The 15978-nt window shown below is 40.1% G+C and overlaps 1 protein-coding gene across 1 annotated transcript; it reads left to right on the top strand.

Annotated features, from left to right (window-relative positions):
- Positions 1-3893: 3893 nt before the first annotated feature.
- rhogb (ras homolog family member Gb) lies at positions 3894-12933 on the top strand. The gene is made up of 2 exons (XM_072662671.1): positions 3894-4122; positions 9113-12933. The coding sequence occupies exon 2, from the start codon at positions 9149-9151 to the stop codon at positions 9722-9724; it is 576 nt and encodes a 191-aa protein (XP_072518772.1). The 5' UTR covers positions 3894-4122; positions 9113-9148; the 3' UTR covers positions 9725-12933.
- The last annotated feature ends 3045 nt before the right edge of the window (positions 12934-15978 follow it).

The raw sequence follows: 15978 nt of genomic DNA, 5'->3' as shown, positions 1-15978 counted from the left end.
TTAAATGCGTAAAACAACTTGGAACATGGCACCAATCTATCTTACCTACGAGAACAACGATATCAAAACATGTGACTGTTTAAGGTTGCCCAGGTATGACTGTTAAAAAGTCTACTCTTAGTTTGAGTCCTGGATTTGTGAACTCTGTGAACTCTCCCAATTGTTGTTTAAAAAAGAATAAAACAACAGAGGATCAACAGAGGGGAAAAGTAGGCCATTGTCAAAGCTGAGAAAAGAGGGAAGGAAAACAATCAAGAAAGGAGCCAAAGAAAACATCCACAGCTGGTGACAGAAACATTGTGAGAGCTGTGAAGAGTACAGAATTGTTAATAGTTGTCCTAACGCAGCTGATATGCAGCAGGTAACGTTTTCCATTGTATTGCTTACCTGCAAAAGCGCACCAGACGCGTAAAAGCGCACCAGACGCGTAAAAGCGCACCAGACGCGTAAAAGCGCACCAGATAGGTAGCGATGCGTAAACACACTAGAAAGCACTTAGATTATATATATATATATATATATATATATATATATATATATATATAGAGAGAGACTATAACTTTAACACAAACAGCGCGCAGAAAGGGTGATACGACATTCTTAGCGCGAAGGAGATCGGTTATAGATACTTGCTTGATTTCTTTTTTAAGTTGGTGTAAGTGCAACTCAGCTCCGTGCGTAAATTCCTCATATCCATATATATATATATATATATATATATTTTTTTTTTTTTGTGTGTGTGTGTGTGTGTGTGTGTGTGTGTGTGTAATTTAAATAACATCGAAACGTCGATTAATTTACAATTTGTTAATCTGATTGGATGGAATGGATCTAAACCTTTAACCATGGATAATTCAGGGTACAGCAGAAAATAAAACTGCTGTTAGTTTTATTTAAACGGATCTTAGATCTAGACTATAAAGTGCACTAATGACATCTCAGTGTAACAAGGTTCCCTATCTACCCCTATCCCTGTATAACTGACACACGCAGTCAGTCTGTTTATTAAAGGAGTCATCATCGCGCCATTGAGACTCTAACTTTAACACAAACAGCGCGCAGAAAGGGTGATACGACATTCTTAGTGCGGAGGAGATCGGTTATAGATACTTGCTTGATTTCTTTTTTAGGTTGGTGTAAGTGCAACTCAGCTCCGTGCGTAAATTCCTCATATCCAAGCCGGTTATCTCATGTTTTTACGTAATGTGGCTCTGGTAGTTGCTGTACGCTGTGTGTACGTGTGCCATTCAATAATTACATGATGAACGGATGAACAGAAATGCCACAAAATGATATTTTTACTTTGACTTACATTGAAGGTTAAGGTTTTTTCCTTCTCCTGTAAAGCTGACATTTTTCTGACAGCGACGATATGTAAATTAGGTTAACGAACTATAATATCAGTCCTCGGAGAGTGTGATATCTTAATTTCAGCTAAATTTACAGCTCGTTTTGGGTTTATAAATACAACAGTAATGTCAGAGAAAAAAAATATTAAAATAAATCTTGATCTAAAAACGTTCCTAAACAACAACAGTGAATAATTGATCTTACTGGGCCATAAACTGGGAACACATTTACCAGGGGATTCTTAACAAGCAACCAGTATGTGTTCTAAATAAGAAGCTAGATGAACTTCAGAACTAGCAAAACTAAATGAACCAGGACTCTGCTCATGAACTCATGTAGAGAGTCCAGCACTGCTGAAATGTACCCTAGAATCAAGATTTTGAATCAACATTAGTTGGGTGGTGTGCTGGCTGCCTTAGGATGTGCCGAATGGTGTGCCGAATAGTTTGCCGACTGCTGGAAAATGTGCCAGTTGGTGTGCCAGCTGTTTTAAGACATTCTGGTTGCTTAGGATGTGTCAGCTGAAGTTCCAGCTGCTTTAGGATGTGCTGTCTGAGGTGCCAACCAACACCTGGCAGCTGGGAAGTGTGCCAGCTGGTGTGCCAGCCGGTACCCGGCAGCCGGGAGGTGTGCCAGCTGTTTTAAGATGTGCCGTGTGTAAAACTGGACCAAGCCTTTCTCTTAAAGTGCTCCCTGTAAGATGTAATGCCAAGACTCCAGGCCAGACAGACAAGTTCTAGCTTATGAAGAGTGCTGCTAGAGCAGCTAGTTTGCCAAATTGTCAGGCATTAGCAGTTTGCTTATGTGACCATGATGAAGCACATCATATAATTACTCTTCTGCTGAACCTCTGCGTACTGTTTGACAGTTCATTCAACTATCGAGTCTTTCTTTCTTATGTGCTCCCCTAGACTTCTGAGAACAAACGTTAGCCAATAACAGCCTGGGAACGCTGTACCAATAAAATAAGCTCATCGTCTGCTTTCTGTGGCATAGTATGAAACAAAGCATCCCTTCTGCAATAAAAGTGGAAATGTGTGACTTTGCCACTGTTGTAGAAATATGCAGCTGAATGCCAACAATCTCAGGTATTCTGTGCACAAATGTTTGCCAACAGTGGATGTCAGCAGCTGTTAAACACAATGATGATGTGATTTTGTTGGAGTGCCTAAATTCAATGTTCCCTCTTAATGTTTATATTAGTATTAAATATAAAACCCACTCAACAGAAACAGGTGTACACGTATGGGACACTGCTTTATGTGCCCATATTTTAGGATAACATTGTCCTCATGCACTCTGTTACACCAATATGGTGGCGCTCATGTGACCCTGTTGCCGATTCACCGGTTGCCCTTTCTTACATGGTCGTCTAACCATCACAATCTGGCCCTTATCAAAGTGGCTTAGATCCTTATGCATGCCCACTTGTCCTGCTTTCAACACATCAATTTCAAGAACCGACTGTTCATTTACTGCCTAACACTCTATCTGGACAAAAGTATTGGGACACTTGCTCTTTTTTTGCTGCTTCCAAAATCAAGGATCTTTAAAAAGACGTTTATCCTGCTTCTGTTGGAGTAACTGTCTCTGCCTATCTACCTATCTGTCCAGGGAAAGCTTTCTACAAGATTTTGGAGCATTGCTGTTAGGATTTGATTGCATTCAACGACAAGAGCATTAGTGAGAGAACAAAGTTCCACTGCGCCACAGCTAAATGCTGGATGGCTTTATACCCCTCTAGCCCATGCCTGGCATTAGACATTAGACATGATGCCAATAGGTTCATGTGCATATGCTCCAAAGAGTCCTATTCTATTGGCAAAACTTCACTACATGGACTAGACGTCTAGAAGACTAGGCTGCCTGTATGCGTATCTGCACATCTGTGTCAGCAATAGGTTCAACCTAAAGTGGCTAAACGCATTCCTTACAAGGCGTGTCCGCAAACATTTGGACACGGTTTATATCCCACCTCTTGACATGTGCCACTGTAACCAGATAATCAATGTTATTCACGTCTGTGGTTTTAATGTTAGGGATGCTCGATATGTATTCACATGCATTCCAGCTGAGGTTGTGAGAAGTGTGTCCACCCACACTGCTTTAGGCAGCCAATCAGAACTGAGGTCATTTAAATAGCACGTATTAGTCTTAATACGTGCTAGGATAAATAAATAAGGATTTTTTTATTTTTGGTGCATAAACTTTAGAAAATGTGGGCACTGGGGGTGGGAAGTAGAGTACCAGAAAAAAAAGTTATATTATTATTTATTTTTTAATTAATTAATTAATTCTTTTTTTTTAATAGGTGAAACTTTCCTCTAAAATCGTCACTGTCTGTCACTTTTAAGACCACACAGCAAACCTGGATTTTATGCAAAGTCCTCTGCCGGGAAAGCGGACCTTCAGTAGGAGTGATGGTGTGAAAAACATAAGGCTGCTCGTGCTGCCCTGTAATACACTTAATGCAGCTTATCGTCGCGAGCCTCTCTGCGTGGGCCGAACCGCGCGCGCATAAGAGCCGCGGGAATTCCCAAAGCTCAACACTCATTTTTAACGCCCACATGGACATTTTCATAGCTTCACTTCAGCAAACTTCCTCAAATATGCCGTTAAGCCATACTTCCTCTCTTAGGGGTGCACTCACTTCCTACATAGTTCAATAACCACATCCACACAGCAGACAGCAGACGAGTGTAAGAGTGTTTTCGGAGAGGAGACCCGCTGCCCGCGTTTGGAAATCACCAGTCTACAGAAAGAGCATGTTCGGTAAGCCTCGCTCATTCATTTAGCTATTTAGCTAATTTAAGCTAAATAAATGCTTCGGATTTTAGTAGCTAATGTTGCGGGAAAGCCATGTTTTAGACACGGGTGGGGACTTCTGGCTCGTTTTGTATAGCAAAAGGCATGGAGCAGATATGCATGTGAGGCTTGGTACGTAATGGGTACAGTTTTTTAATTCATTTTGTTGATTTTGCTTGACTTTATGTTCTTGTTTTGGAATTTTCCGTTCCACCTTAAATGGTGCAGCAGTTGCATTCTGCCGCCCAAGGCGGCAGAATGCAACTGCTGCACCATTTAAGGTGGAACGGAAAATTCCAACAAGAAGCTGCCGAATAAGAAGCCAAATCCAGCGTCGGTGGCTATATTGTATCCATATTAACATCTCCAGAGACTCCATCATCAGATTTCCTTCCCTTAGTGCATTCAGTCCATAGTCAAACATCTGCCACTCCCATAGACTCACCCACCGGTTTCCTATTTCTCGGAGGGGGGCTTATCATGACAAGGCAGCTTCGATGTGAACAGCTCTAGCCTGCTTTCTAATGAATTGGGCCACTTCTGCTAACTCAGCTTTCCTGTGTTTCTGTTATTTTGTCCTACCACCAAGTGTGGAGCGCTCCACCAATCACAGGGTTCTAATCACAGTATCAGACTATACACAAACAAACAAACAAACAAGACAGACAGACTCTTGCTTTTTCACGAGGAAAAGTGGAACCGTTAACATCCTCATTCTAAAAGTGATGTGTGTGTTCTCGTGTGTGTGTGTATCGCTGTCATAACTCTGTAAAGTCCATTCATCCGTTCCATCTTATGCAATCTATAAGACCTACCATCTATTTTTACCACAGTCTGCTTTGCTTTTCCACAGTACAGTGCTGCAGGGTTATGACCGGCCTACTGTGTGAACTAGTGCGAAAAGGGAATATAAAAAAAAACTAAGCAGAACATTCTTTGCTCAGCAGTTTCTCACACCAGGGGGTCGATACTAAAGCAAGTTCCTTATTAAGCCTTCCTCTTACCGTATACCCTAAGTTAGCCTTAAGAGTTCAGGAATTACAAAACAGTTTAGAGTAACTGCAGGAACTGTGACCGATCAGAAGGGACTTTTTAAAATGTGGTAGTTCGGGAACCTGTAAATTTAGAATTTCCACTGTGTGACGAAGAAAAACACACCCTGTTCACTCCTAAACATGAAGGTGCTGTAGAAGGTTCTTTGACTGATACCATAGAAGAACCACGTTTGGTTCAATAAGGAACCGCTTTTGTGTGAAGGCTTAAAGAAGCGTCTCTTGACGTAAAGCTTCTTTACCCATTTAAAGGTGGAACCAAAAGTGTTTTTTTTTTTTTTTTTTTTTTTTTTTTTTTTTTCTATGGCATTGCATTCAAGAACCTTCAGCAGCACGTTTGTACACTTAAGAGTGTACAGCTGCGATGTAGATGTTCTTAAGGTACCTCAAAGATACACAATGTTCTGCTGGAAAGTCAATGCAATGCAATGCAACTGCAGAGAAATAAGGTTGCAAGGTTGAGGGTACCACCACCTCAATGACAGTTTGCCACTTTTTTTTTTTTCTTTTTCAGACTGTATTCATGTCAGTCAACCATTTACACACTTTTAATTCACACATGACTGTTCATTCGAAACAATAAGCAACCAAAGCAAGACTTTTTTTTTTTTTAATCACTTGAACCAGAACTTTAGCCATTTTACTCATCTCACTTTATTCCATAACTTCTGATAACTGTAATGCATTAGCAGCAGTAAGCCTGTAATGCAGTAGCTCATCATAAAGCATTTGTTAAGGTTCGAGCACACTCAGCATGTGGGCTTTAGTGAAGAAGTGGTTAAGGACATGTACGTTTTTAGCAGACACTTCCAGTTTTTATTTCTTTTCAAAGACAATCGCAGTCTACTTTACTTCTCTTTTTCTCTTTAGGTACACGCTGTAAAAATGTGTCCGCTTAACATATGGCCCTAATTTACCACACCCAGAGCTTTCAAATGAGCTCCATATAGTTATAGCGCATAAATATACTTATATATGTGTATATAAAATAATTGGAAGCTTTTTAGGTGCTTAGATGTTTAGATTTTACTATTCATACGCCTTAAGAAATAAAGATGCTCCAAATAGTTCTTTTTAGCAATAACCTAGAAGAACCACTGTTGGTTCCACAAGGCAGCATATTTAGTAGAGATGTGTGAGTGTAAAGAGAACCCTTTAAGGGCTTATAGAACCTTCTGAACACATCTGTATTACAAACATGCTTCTCTATAGAACCGTCAATGGTTCTTCTATGGTATCACTCCAAGCTGTGGCAGCTGTGGCACCTTCATTGTTAACAGTGTAGACATGCTTTCTTCTCTTCTTGTTTTTCATACAGATCCTGCTCTCATTCACTCCCCTGTCTTATTCTGACAACAGGCATTGTGACCTCATATTTCCTGTTACTAAGCAACGCCCTGGTCAAAATGTACAATTGTAAAAGATGTGGTAAACTTGCCATGCCTACATTTCGTTAAATGAGATCAAAGAAGTCAAAACATGTTTGGTTGATTGAACTTCTCGGGGCTTCATGTGTATTTGTGTTTTAATCAGCGTCTTGGCCAAACCCTCTTCCCTGCCCGGCTCATATCATCATTCCCAGCCTACTCAGTCTCAGCAGGCAGCTGCGGCTCTGGTCAGTAGAAAGTGAGTGACAGGAGGAGGGTGTGGAGGAGGAGGTGGAAGAGGTTCAGGCTGGCTGACAATGTTGTTTGGCTAAGCTCTTGGCCTGCTACCTCCACTGGCTAATGCCTTACAGACGAGGGCTGGGCTCTGAACTGCACTCTCGCTCTTTCTCTATCCACCCCCCACCCCCGTGTCCCTGGAGATTGGGCAGAGACAGTCTTGCTTCATTTTCCCGTGGTCAATTATCTGCTGGACTCCAGCACTCAGAACAAGAAAGAAAAAAAGAGTAAAAGAACAGGGTGGGGTAGGCAGAAAGACAGTGTTTTTGCATTAAAGCAATCTTCTGAACTATTGTAACTCCAAAACTAAGCAAGATTCAACTATTGTTTCTGTTTCTGTCATGAACACGCTAACCTTTCAAACTGCAGACATATTGCTTACTATTTATTTAGAAGATACTACTCATTATTTAGTAGCTACTATGTAAGTTATGAGGTTATAAAAGTGAGGGATGGAAGTGTGGGCCAACATGCAGGTTCTTCTGGTTAAAAAGGTTAATGTAGAATCTCAAAAATCATGGTGTAATAAACAATTTGTGAGGGATACAATAAAAGAACCAGAAGAACAATTTCTGTAAAGGATGTGAGCGTGAAGATCCTTTACATTAATTCCTTTAAACCTTTAAATCTTTGCACACATTTTTTTAAATTACAAAAATGGTTCTTCTATGGTATTACTTAAAGAACTCAATGTAGCACCTTTATTTTTAACATTGCAAGGATGCCCCATGAAAAGATAGAACACTGGGCCATTATAACAGTCCATAACAAATTTGCCAAAAAACTCAATTAATACATTTTTAGCACACCTGTCAGCAACACCCCCCTCCCAATATGCCTTCCCTGGTAGAAAGTATAGAAAATGATGTTGAGTTCATCTTAGATTGGTGGGCTCGGGTGCGGCCACACTCTTAAATCTTCTTCTAACATACAAAATGTGTAAGCGGTATCTAGAACGCTGTGTTACTTCCTTTCAAATATCGGTCATATGGCAGTGAAGGAGATTCTGTGAAACGGTGCTTTTGCACTGTGGTTATACTAATAGAACTGCATCAGCAAGATAGAGGCCAAATAAGGAAACCAGACTGGGCTTAGTCTTATACTGGAAGACTTTATGGTGTTCTGGTCATTATTTTTATACTAGCTTTGTGAAACGTCTGCATTTCAGCTATCTGATAGTACAATACATGGTACAGTAAGGGGAAGTGAGAGGAACTGGTTTGGTCAAACCATATATTCAAAACATTGTTTCATAAAGAGACAAATGACATCAGTGACCTTGCACATTTGCATAAACACAAATATTAAGTTGATCATTACCTTTCCTTATTGCTATCCTGCCTGTCGGTCTGATACATGAAATACAAGTAATCCCATGCATCTGCGTGTCTATCCATTGGTTTATCTATCCACGCTCACATTCTTATCATCTTGCTTCCTCTTGGTTATGCCTATCTATAGTTTATTTCTATAACTGATTCATCTGTAGGGCCATTTCTTAATAAAAAAAACGTAGAGATAAGATAAACCGAATAGATAAACAGAATAGAATAAACATATGGCAATATAAACAAAGAAGTTGAATCTCTAGCCAGCACAATTGCTTATATAAATAAAGTTAGAAATAAAGAATGTAAAAAATGGCAAAATGCATTCAGAACATTGAATATTTTTTTCCAGCCAATATAACACTATTATAAGTGATAAAGAACAGCAATATAAATATAACAGTTAAATATAATATAAAATTATATAAATATAATATAATATAAATAAAAAGATAATAACAGTATGTTGGGCCTAAATGATAATACTACTTATAGCAACAAAAAAAAAAGCACTAATTCTATGGACTATTACTCGGTTTAGTCCACCAAGTAACTAATCAAGTCATTACATGTCCAATTTATTTTCCTGCCTTATGACGACACTGTTTTTATATACAAAATTGGATACACAAGTTTTTGTGTGACCGAGATGTTTTGTTTGGTACATTTTAGGGTTTGGTATTATAGCCACGATATGCTCAGAAAAGTAAATTGTATATCACAACAAAATTGATCACAATATGATAAAATATTGTCATATTGCCCACCCCTAGAAATAATGTTAAAGTTATTTAAAGTATAAAGTAATAAAGTTTTTGAGTAATTGACAGCACTAGTTGACTAATCATTACATGTGGCATCATTAATGATTCTCTGAGAGTAACATGCTGCATCTTCTTCCTCCCTCTGTCAGCTTGTTGAAGAAAGGAGTGCTCCGTCCCCTCCCAGCATGCAGAGCATTAAGTGTGTGGTGGTGGGCGATGGCGCGGTGGGAAAGACATGCCTGCTCATCTCTTACACCACCGGAGCCTTCCCCAAAGAGTACATCCCCACCGTCTTCGACAACTATAGCTCGCAGGTGACTGTGGATGGCCGGGCCATCAGTCTGAACCTGTGGGACACGGCAGGTCAGGAAGAGTATGACCGCCTGCGCACGCTCTCCTACCCGCAGACCAACGTCTTCGTCATCTGCTTCTCCATCTCCAGCCCGCCCTCCTACGAGAACGTAAAGCACAAGTGGCATCCCGAGGTCACACACCACTGCCCCAATGTGCCTATCCTGCTGGTGGGCACCAAGAGCGACCTCCGCAACGACCCTGAGCTGCAAAAGAAGCTGAAGGAGCAAAACCAGGCGCCCATCACGGTGCAGCAGGGCCAGGCGTTGGCTCGGCAGATCCACGCCATCAAGTACATGGAGTGCTCGGCACTCAACCAGGATGGCATCAAGGACGTGTTCGCAGAGGCTGTTCGCGCCTTCCTCAACCCCCAGCAACCTGCGACCAAAAAACCCTGTGTACTCCTCTGAGAACGGGATGAGAGAGAGCGTATAGCCTTATTTTGAATTACACAGAGATTTATATGGTAATGCAATGATAGGAAATGTATGAAAGAGCTTAGCCAGCGATGACCAAGAGCCAAAGTGTTGTGAAAACATATTGTCTCTGTTGTAAGAAAACCTCTTAAAATAACTTTTAAATGACAACTTTGTTCTTCACCTAAAATTTGTTTCCCAACCCTGGTCCTGGAGTACCTCCTGTCTTATACCTTCAAGTGTTTTCCTGCTATAACTCACCCACTTAACCTCAGGATGGGCTTATTTAGCTGATTAGTTGGATCGGGTGTGTTGAGAGCAGGGAAAACAGTAAAGTTTCCAGGACCAGGGTTTGGAACCACCGGTTTAAAGCAACACTATGTAGCACTTTTACAGTAAAATAACAGCTTTAAAATCATTGTGATGGTCCACTGACTCATAACAGGGAGTATAGCGCTGCTATCGTTGCTACTCCAGGCTCAGCACACTGCAGTAATTAACTTTGGAGAAGCAGGAGGGAAAACTCTTGTAAGAACTGCATAACCGGAGTCATATTTGTGTAATATCCTGTAAGATTACTCTACCGATTCGTTGTGTCTCTCAGCTTGTACATAAAAATCCTTTAGGGATGGCTCACAGCACAGCACTTACACTTCCTGACTTAAGGGACAGCCCAGGAGCAAGAAATGGAAATTTTCCATAGTGTTGCTTTTAAGAGGTTTTATTTCAAGTAATTAGGAGCTATTTGTTGGTTCATTTATTATAAAATATAACGTAAATTGATGCTGGTGTTTTAAATCATATTATAAAAAAAGAAAAGAATTGAGTTACTTGAGGTTTTCTTATTATAGCGATGACATGTACTGCACAAATCGAGTAATCTCGCAAGGCAAAAGGAATGTACTTTTTATTTTAAAAAGCCCATATATTATATTTTATCCCAGACAGATAGAACGCCATACAGACACATACAGAGATGTCAGGGCAATTTGCAGCACATACTTTGCAATACAGAATCATATTGTGATATTTTTTGAGAGAGTAGGTGATTCCTGTGGATTTTTATGACCTCATAAAGGGTCTTATGACTTGTTTTGAAACATATCTGAGAAATACAGAGCAAAAAAATTATGTGTATAAAGCACAGGTTCTAGCAGCTTTAATGAATGAAGCCTTAACAATACTATGCAGGTGTTTGCTTTAATCAAAACAGGGATCTGAGATTTTACTTAGTTTATTCTAGTATTTATATGCTAACGCTTCAGGGTGTCTCAAAGTGCTTGTTCAGCTATGGGAGTGCATCTCTTGAAGAACATGCATGTTTAGCCTGTGTTCATTTTGCTTGGAGCCTGGAGATGGAGTTCAGATTTCAGCTTGCTCGTGTCTGCGTCAGTGGCTTCACCAGTTTCTGTATGGAACCTTCAGTTTTGCATTGACCACACTACTTCCTTATGGTGCGGAAAACAGCATCTTGGCAGTCCATTCAGGAAGCAGAGGCTCCAGCTCGCATCACGCTCTGTTTTACACACTCACTGTTTCCCCACAAGCCTGGGTGGAGTTCAGCTGTAAAGCAGCCAGAATTAGAGCATTCAGCGCTCGCTTTCAGCATTTGATGACTGATTCGGAATTAGCTCATGTCATTACTGTACACTTATAGAAGCCACGCGTGCATCCTAATGTGTGTACAAAGTTTACAAAGTTTAGAAGCGTTACATTGTGTGGAAATATAAACTGCTCAATCAAGACATCAATTTAAAGATCTTGATGGTGATATGTTTTTCTAAGGCATTGCTCTAAAGAAGCATCTTGGCACCTTTAATTTAAAGCATTGGAAGGTTTTGGAGTCATGTATTAACTGTAGTGTTTATGCATATTTCCTCAGGTTACTGACATCTGTTCATTGCTTGAGCTGTGTCTATGAATTTGAGGTGAGAACCCACATCCCCAAAGCCTTTATTCAACTTTACTACGAGGCCTTTTTCTAAAATGACTGTACTAAAAAAAGCCATTATTTTCAACCCATTATTTTAATTTAGTAAAAGGGTGCTTCGGAGTGCTTCCATAAAGAGCCATGTTTGTAATAGAGATGAGAGAATGTGAATGTGGGGAATCTTTAAATTGGTGTGCATCAAGTGAAGCTTTTGTAGACCTTTTAAAAGGTTACTCACCCTTACAAACCTGATTCTTTATGGAGCCAAAAGTGGTTATTTTATGGCATCGCTCAAAGAACCCTTGGAAGCACCTTTGTTTTTAAAATAGTCGTTTCTGCTGAACCTGGTTCAGTATGTCTGCTCCGTTAAAACATTTTACACTGTGTCCAGCTCTGGTTCCGTGCTAAATGGCCAAATATCCGCTTGCCTTAGAAACGATGTTTGTTATAAAGTAAATAATGGAATTTGAGGGGATTTTCAGTTTAGCCGTGTGGCAATTAGGAAGGTTTTTAATTTTTTATTTTAATAATAAATGCTGTGATGTTGCTCTGCGTAGGTACCATGTTCAAATGGATTGATTGAAATGGTGACGAATGCAGTTTGATTCCACATGACTCTTAACTGAAGCATACTTCTCTACCTGTGCTTATAAAGATGAATCCCAGTTGAAAGCATGGACCGATTTGCCTGAAGCTGCTAAACAGTATGATGCAGTTACACAGTTATGGCCTGTGTGCTGTGTATGCCAAATACAACATGTGGTTCCACAATAAGCTTTTACACCACAGTAACTGCTCCTGAATTCTGTGGAGCACTGAAGACAAAGGGGCCCCAATCCAATGCAGCCGGACGCAGGGTAAACTGCTCTGTCGTCACTGTGTCACTGATAAACAACCCAGCTTTTACAGCTAAGAAAAGCCAGACTTTTCCTTAGGCTCTAACCGCAGCATGTTATGGCGTTCCACGGGAAGCAATCTTCCTCCTGGAAACAGAGCAGGGAAGGGTTTATGTTTCCACACACTTCCTTCCCGATCCCCTCGCCTTCCACCACAGCTCCACGCCCAGGCAAGCCTCGGTTTGTTTTTGATGGGACGTTTACTCTGAGAATTGAACACCCTGTCATGTTAGCTTTCATTTCTTCCACTTTGTTTTTAATGAAGCTTTAATGTTGATTACATTTTATTGTTTGTAATTTATTTACCTGAACTCCTGTTTAAAATGTGTTTTAATGCAAATAAAATAAACACAGCTTTGGTGTCACGGTTTCTAAAATGAAGGCAACCCTGAAGTTACTTTTACCACAGGCCTAATAAAATTATTTAATTATGGATATTTTATTGTTATTTTATTAATAGTTAATACTTCAGTAGTGGTTGAAATCTTTTAATCTGTAATAGATTGAAAAAAAAAATCTGTAAAGATAATACTGAGAATATATGTTTTCTATTTTTAATAGTTTTTAAATAATTGTATTTTTTTAATGATTTTATATATATATATATATATATATATATCTCTCTCTTACAAACCGGATTCCAAAAAAGTTGGGACACTAAACAAATTGTGAATAAAAACTGAATGCAATGATGTGGAGATGGCAAATGTCAATATTTCATTCGTAATAGAACATAGATGACAGATCAAAAGTTTAATCTGAGTAAATGTAACATTTTAAAGGAGAAATATGTTGATTCAAAATTTCATGGCGTCAACAAATCCCAAAAAAGTTGGGACAAGGCCATTTTTACCATTGTGTGGCATCCCCCCTTCTTCTTACAACACTCAACAGACGTCTGGGTACAGAGGAGACCAGTTTCTCAAGTTTAGAAATAGGAATGCTCTTCCATTCATGTCTAATACAGGCCTCTAACTGTTCAATCGTCTTGGGCCTTCTTTGTTGCACCTTCCTCTTTGTGATGCGCCAAATGTTCTCTATAGGTGAAAGATCTGGACTGCAGGCTGGCCATTTCAGTACCCGGATCCTTCTCCTACGTAGCCATGATGTGATTGCTGCAGAATGTGATCTGGCATTTGAAAGAGATGACGTCTAGATGGGAGCATATGTTGTTCTAGAACCTGAACATAGTTCTCTGCATTAATGGTGCCTTTCCAGACATGCAAGCTGCCCATGCCACAAGCACTCATGCAACCCCATACCATCAGTGATGCAGGCTTCTGAACAGAGCGTTGATAACAACTTGGGTTATCCTTGTCCTCTCTGGTCCGGATGACATGGCGTCCCAGTGTTCCATAAAGAACTTCAAATTGTGACTCATCTGACCACAGGACAGTCTTCCATTTTGCACACTCCATTTTAAAAGACCCCTGGCCCAGTGCAAACGTCTGAGCTTGTGGAGCTTGCTTAGAAATGGCTTCCTCTTTGCACTGTAGAGTTTCAGCTGGCAACGGCGGAAGGCACGGTGGATTGTGTTCACTGACAATGATTTCTGGAAGTATTCCTGAGCCCATTCTGTTATTTCCTTGACAGTGGCATTCCTGTTTGAGGTGCAGTGACGTTTAAGGGCGTTTAAGATCACGAGCATCCAGTAGAGTTTTACGGCCTTGACCCTTACGCACAGTGATTGTTCCAGATTCTCTGAATCTTTTGATGATGTTAAGCACGGTTGATGATGATAACCTAAAAGTCTTTGCTATTTTACGCTGGGTGACACCATTCTGGTATTGCTGCACTATCTTTCTGCGCAACAATGGTGGAATTGGTGATCCTCATACCATCTTGGCTTCAGAGAGACACTGACACTCTGAGAAGCTCTTTTTATACCCAATCATGTTGTCAATTGACCTAATTAGTGTTAATTGGTCTTCCAGCTGTTCGTTATATGCTCAATTTCCTTTTTCCAGCCACTTATTGCTACTTGTCCCAACTTTTTTGGGATTTGTTGATGCCATGAAATTTTGAATCAACATATTTCTCCTTTAAAATGTTACATTTACTCAGATTAAACTTTTGATCTGTCATCTATGTTCTATTACGAATAAAATATTGACATTTGCCATCTCCACATCATTGCATTCAGTTTTTATTCACAATTTGTTTAGTGTCCCAACTTTTTTGGAATCCGGTTTGTATATAATATGAAATCAAAAAGCATGTTTAACGTATTGAAAGGTTCATACACTATGTCCAAATATTTGTCTGAAAAAAAGAGTTTCTTCCATTCATGGTTTTCCACTGAGTCACGCAGTGCAGTGACAGCATTGTCCCGCAGATGAGTCTGCAGACTCAAAGAGGAAGCAGCAATGCTGGCATATTTAAATAGATCCACCCGCTGCTAACGATTTTCCTATCTGACTGTTACTGACAACCCTCAACGGAGCAGAGTAGTGGGATGGGGATGCATGTGTGTTCACACACACACACACACACATACGCTCTAATATCTAATCTCTCATCCCAGTCTGAATCCCTTGCACTCAAATAGCTAACAATAGTGCTATGAATTATCATTAACAGTGTTAAGGTTAGGGTTAGGATTAGGTTTAGAGTGTTTAGGCCCTGCTGAAAATTCCAGATGGTCTAAGCTGGTCTTTGATGGTCTAAGAGCTAAGCTAAGATGGAGCTAAGATGGTCAACCAGCTAGACTGTTCCTTTTCCAGGCATTTTATCAGGGGGGTTGAAAATGAAAACTGAGAAGTACTGAACAATCATCCTGAAAGACAAAGCAAACATCTGCAGCATCAAGTGCACCATCAAAATAAAGGCTTACTGAAACCTGCACTTGCTTTAACAGTGTTGCAGTCACCGAATTAATCTTATCAGGTCTTTCGGTGTTTGAAGTTCAAAACTGGTCAATGCTCATTTGTGGGAATTAACCAGTGAAGGAATTTCCCCACAGAGCACTTCTGTATGTCCACTTCCTCCCTCTCTCTCTCTGTCTCGCTCCATTTTTCACGAGTAAATAAACAGCCTACTGTTTGGCACTCCAGCCTCATTGTCCCACTTTTCCTTCTCCCCATGATCACTCATATTTTCTGCCCAGTTCTTTGCACTGTCTTCCACAAATGTCCTAGTCAGAGATCAGGATAGGACATCTGTCTGTTTTACTTAGGGGCTTCATTTAATTTCCTTTAAAACAACACAAATCTACACTCCTGCCGTCCTTGTAAGGTTGAGAACGTCCCTCATAGTGAAGTTTTCAGTATCCGACTGACCGCACTTATTTGACAGTGAAATGAGCTTTCGGTACTTCCATTTGTTTCTCATGTGATAACAGGGCTGCTTTGTGCAGACAGCTTCATTCATTTGTTTACCTGCTCTGTGGAAGAGCTCAAAGACCAAAGCTTATTTACTCTAAT

Source organism: Salminus brasiliensis, chromosome 18, assembly GCF_030463535.1.
Source record: "Salminus brasiliensis chromosome 18, fSalBra1.hap2, whole genome shotgun sequence".
NCBI classification, from domain to species: Eukaryota; Metazoa; Chordata; class Actinopteri; order Characiformes; family Bryconidae; genus Salminus; species Salminus brasiliensis.
Note: the sequence above shows the minus strand (reverse complement) of the source record. Positions and strands in the feature narration are given on the sequence as shown.

What these genes read in the sequence shown, in the direction of transcription:
- rhogb (XM_072662671.1), top strand. Translation starts at nt 9,149, where the DNA reads ATGCAGAGCATTAAGTGTGTGGTGGTGGGCGATGGCGCGGTGGGAAAG.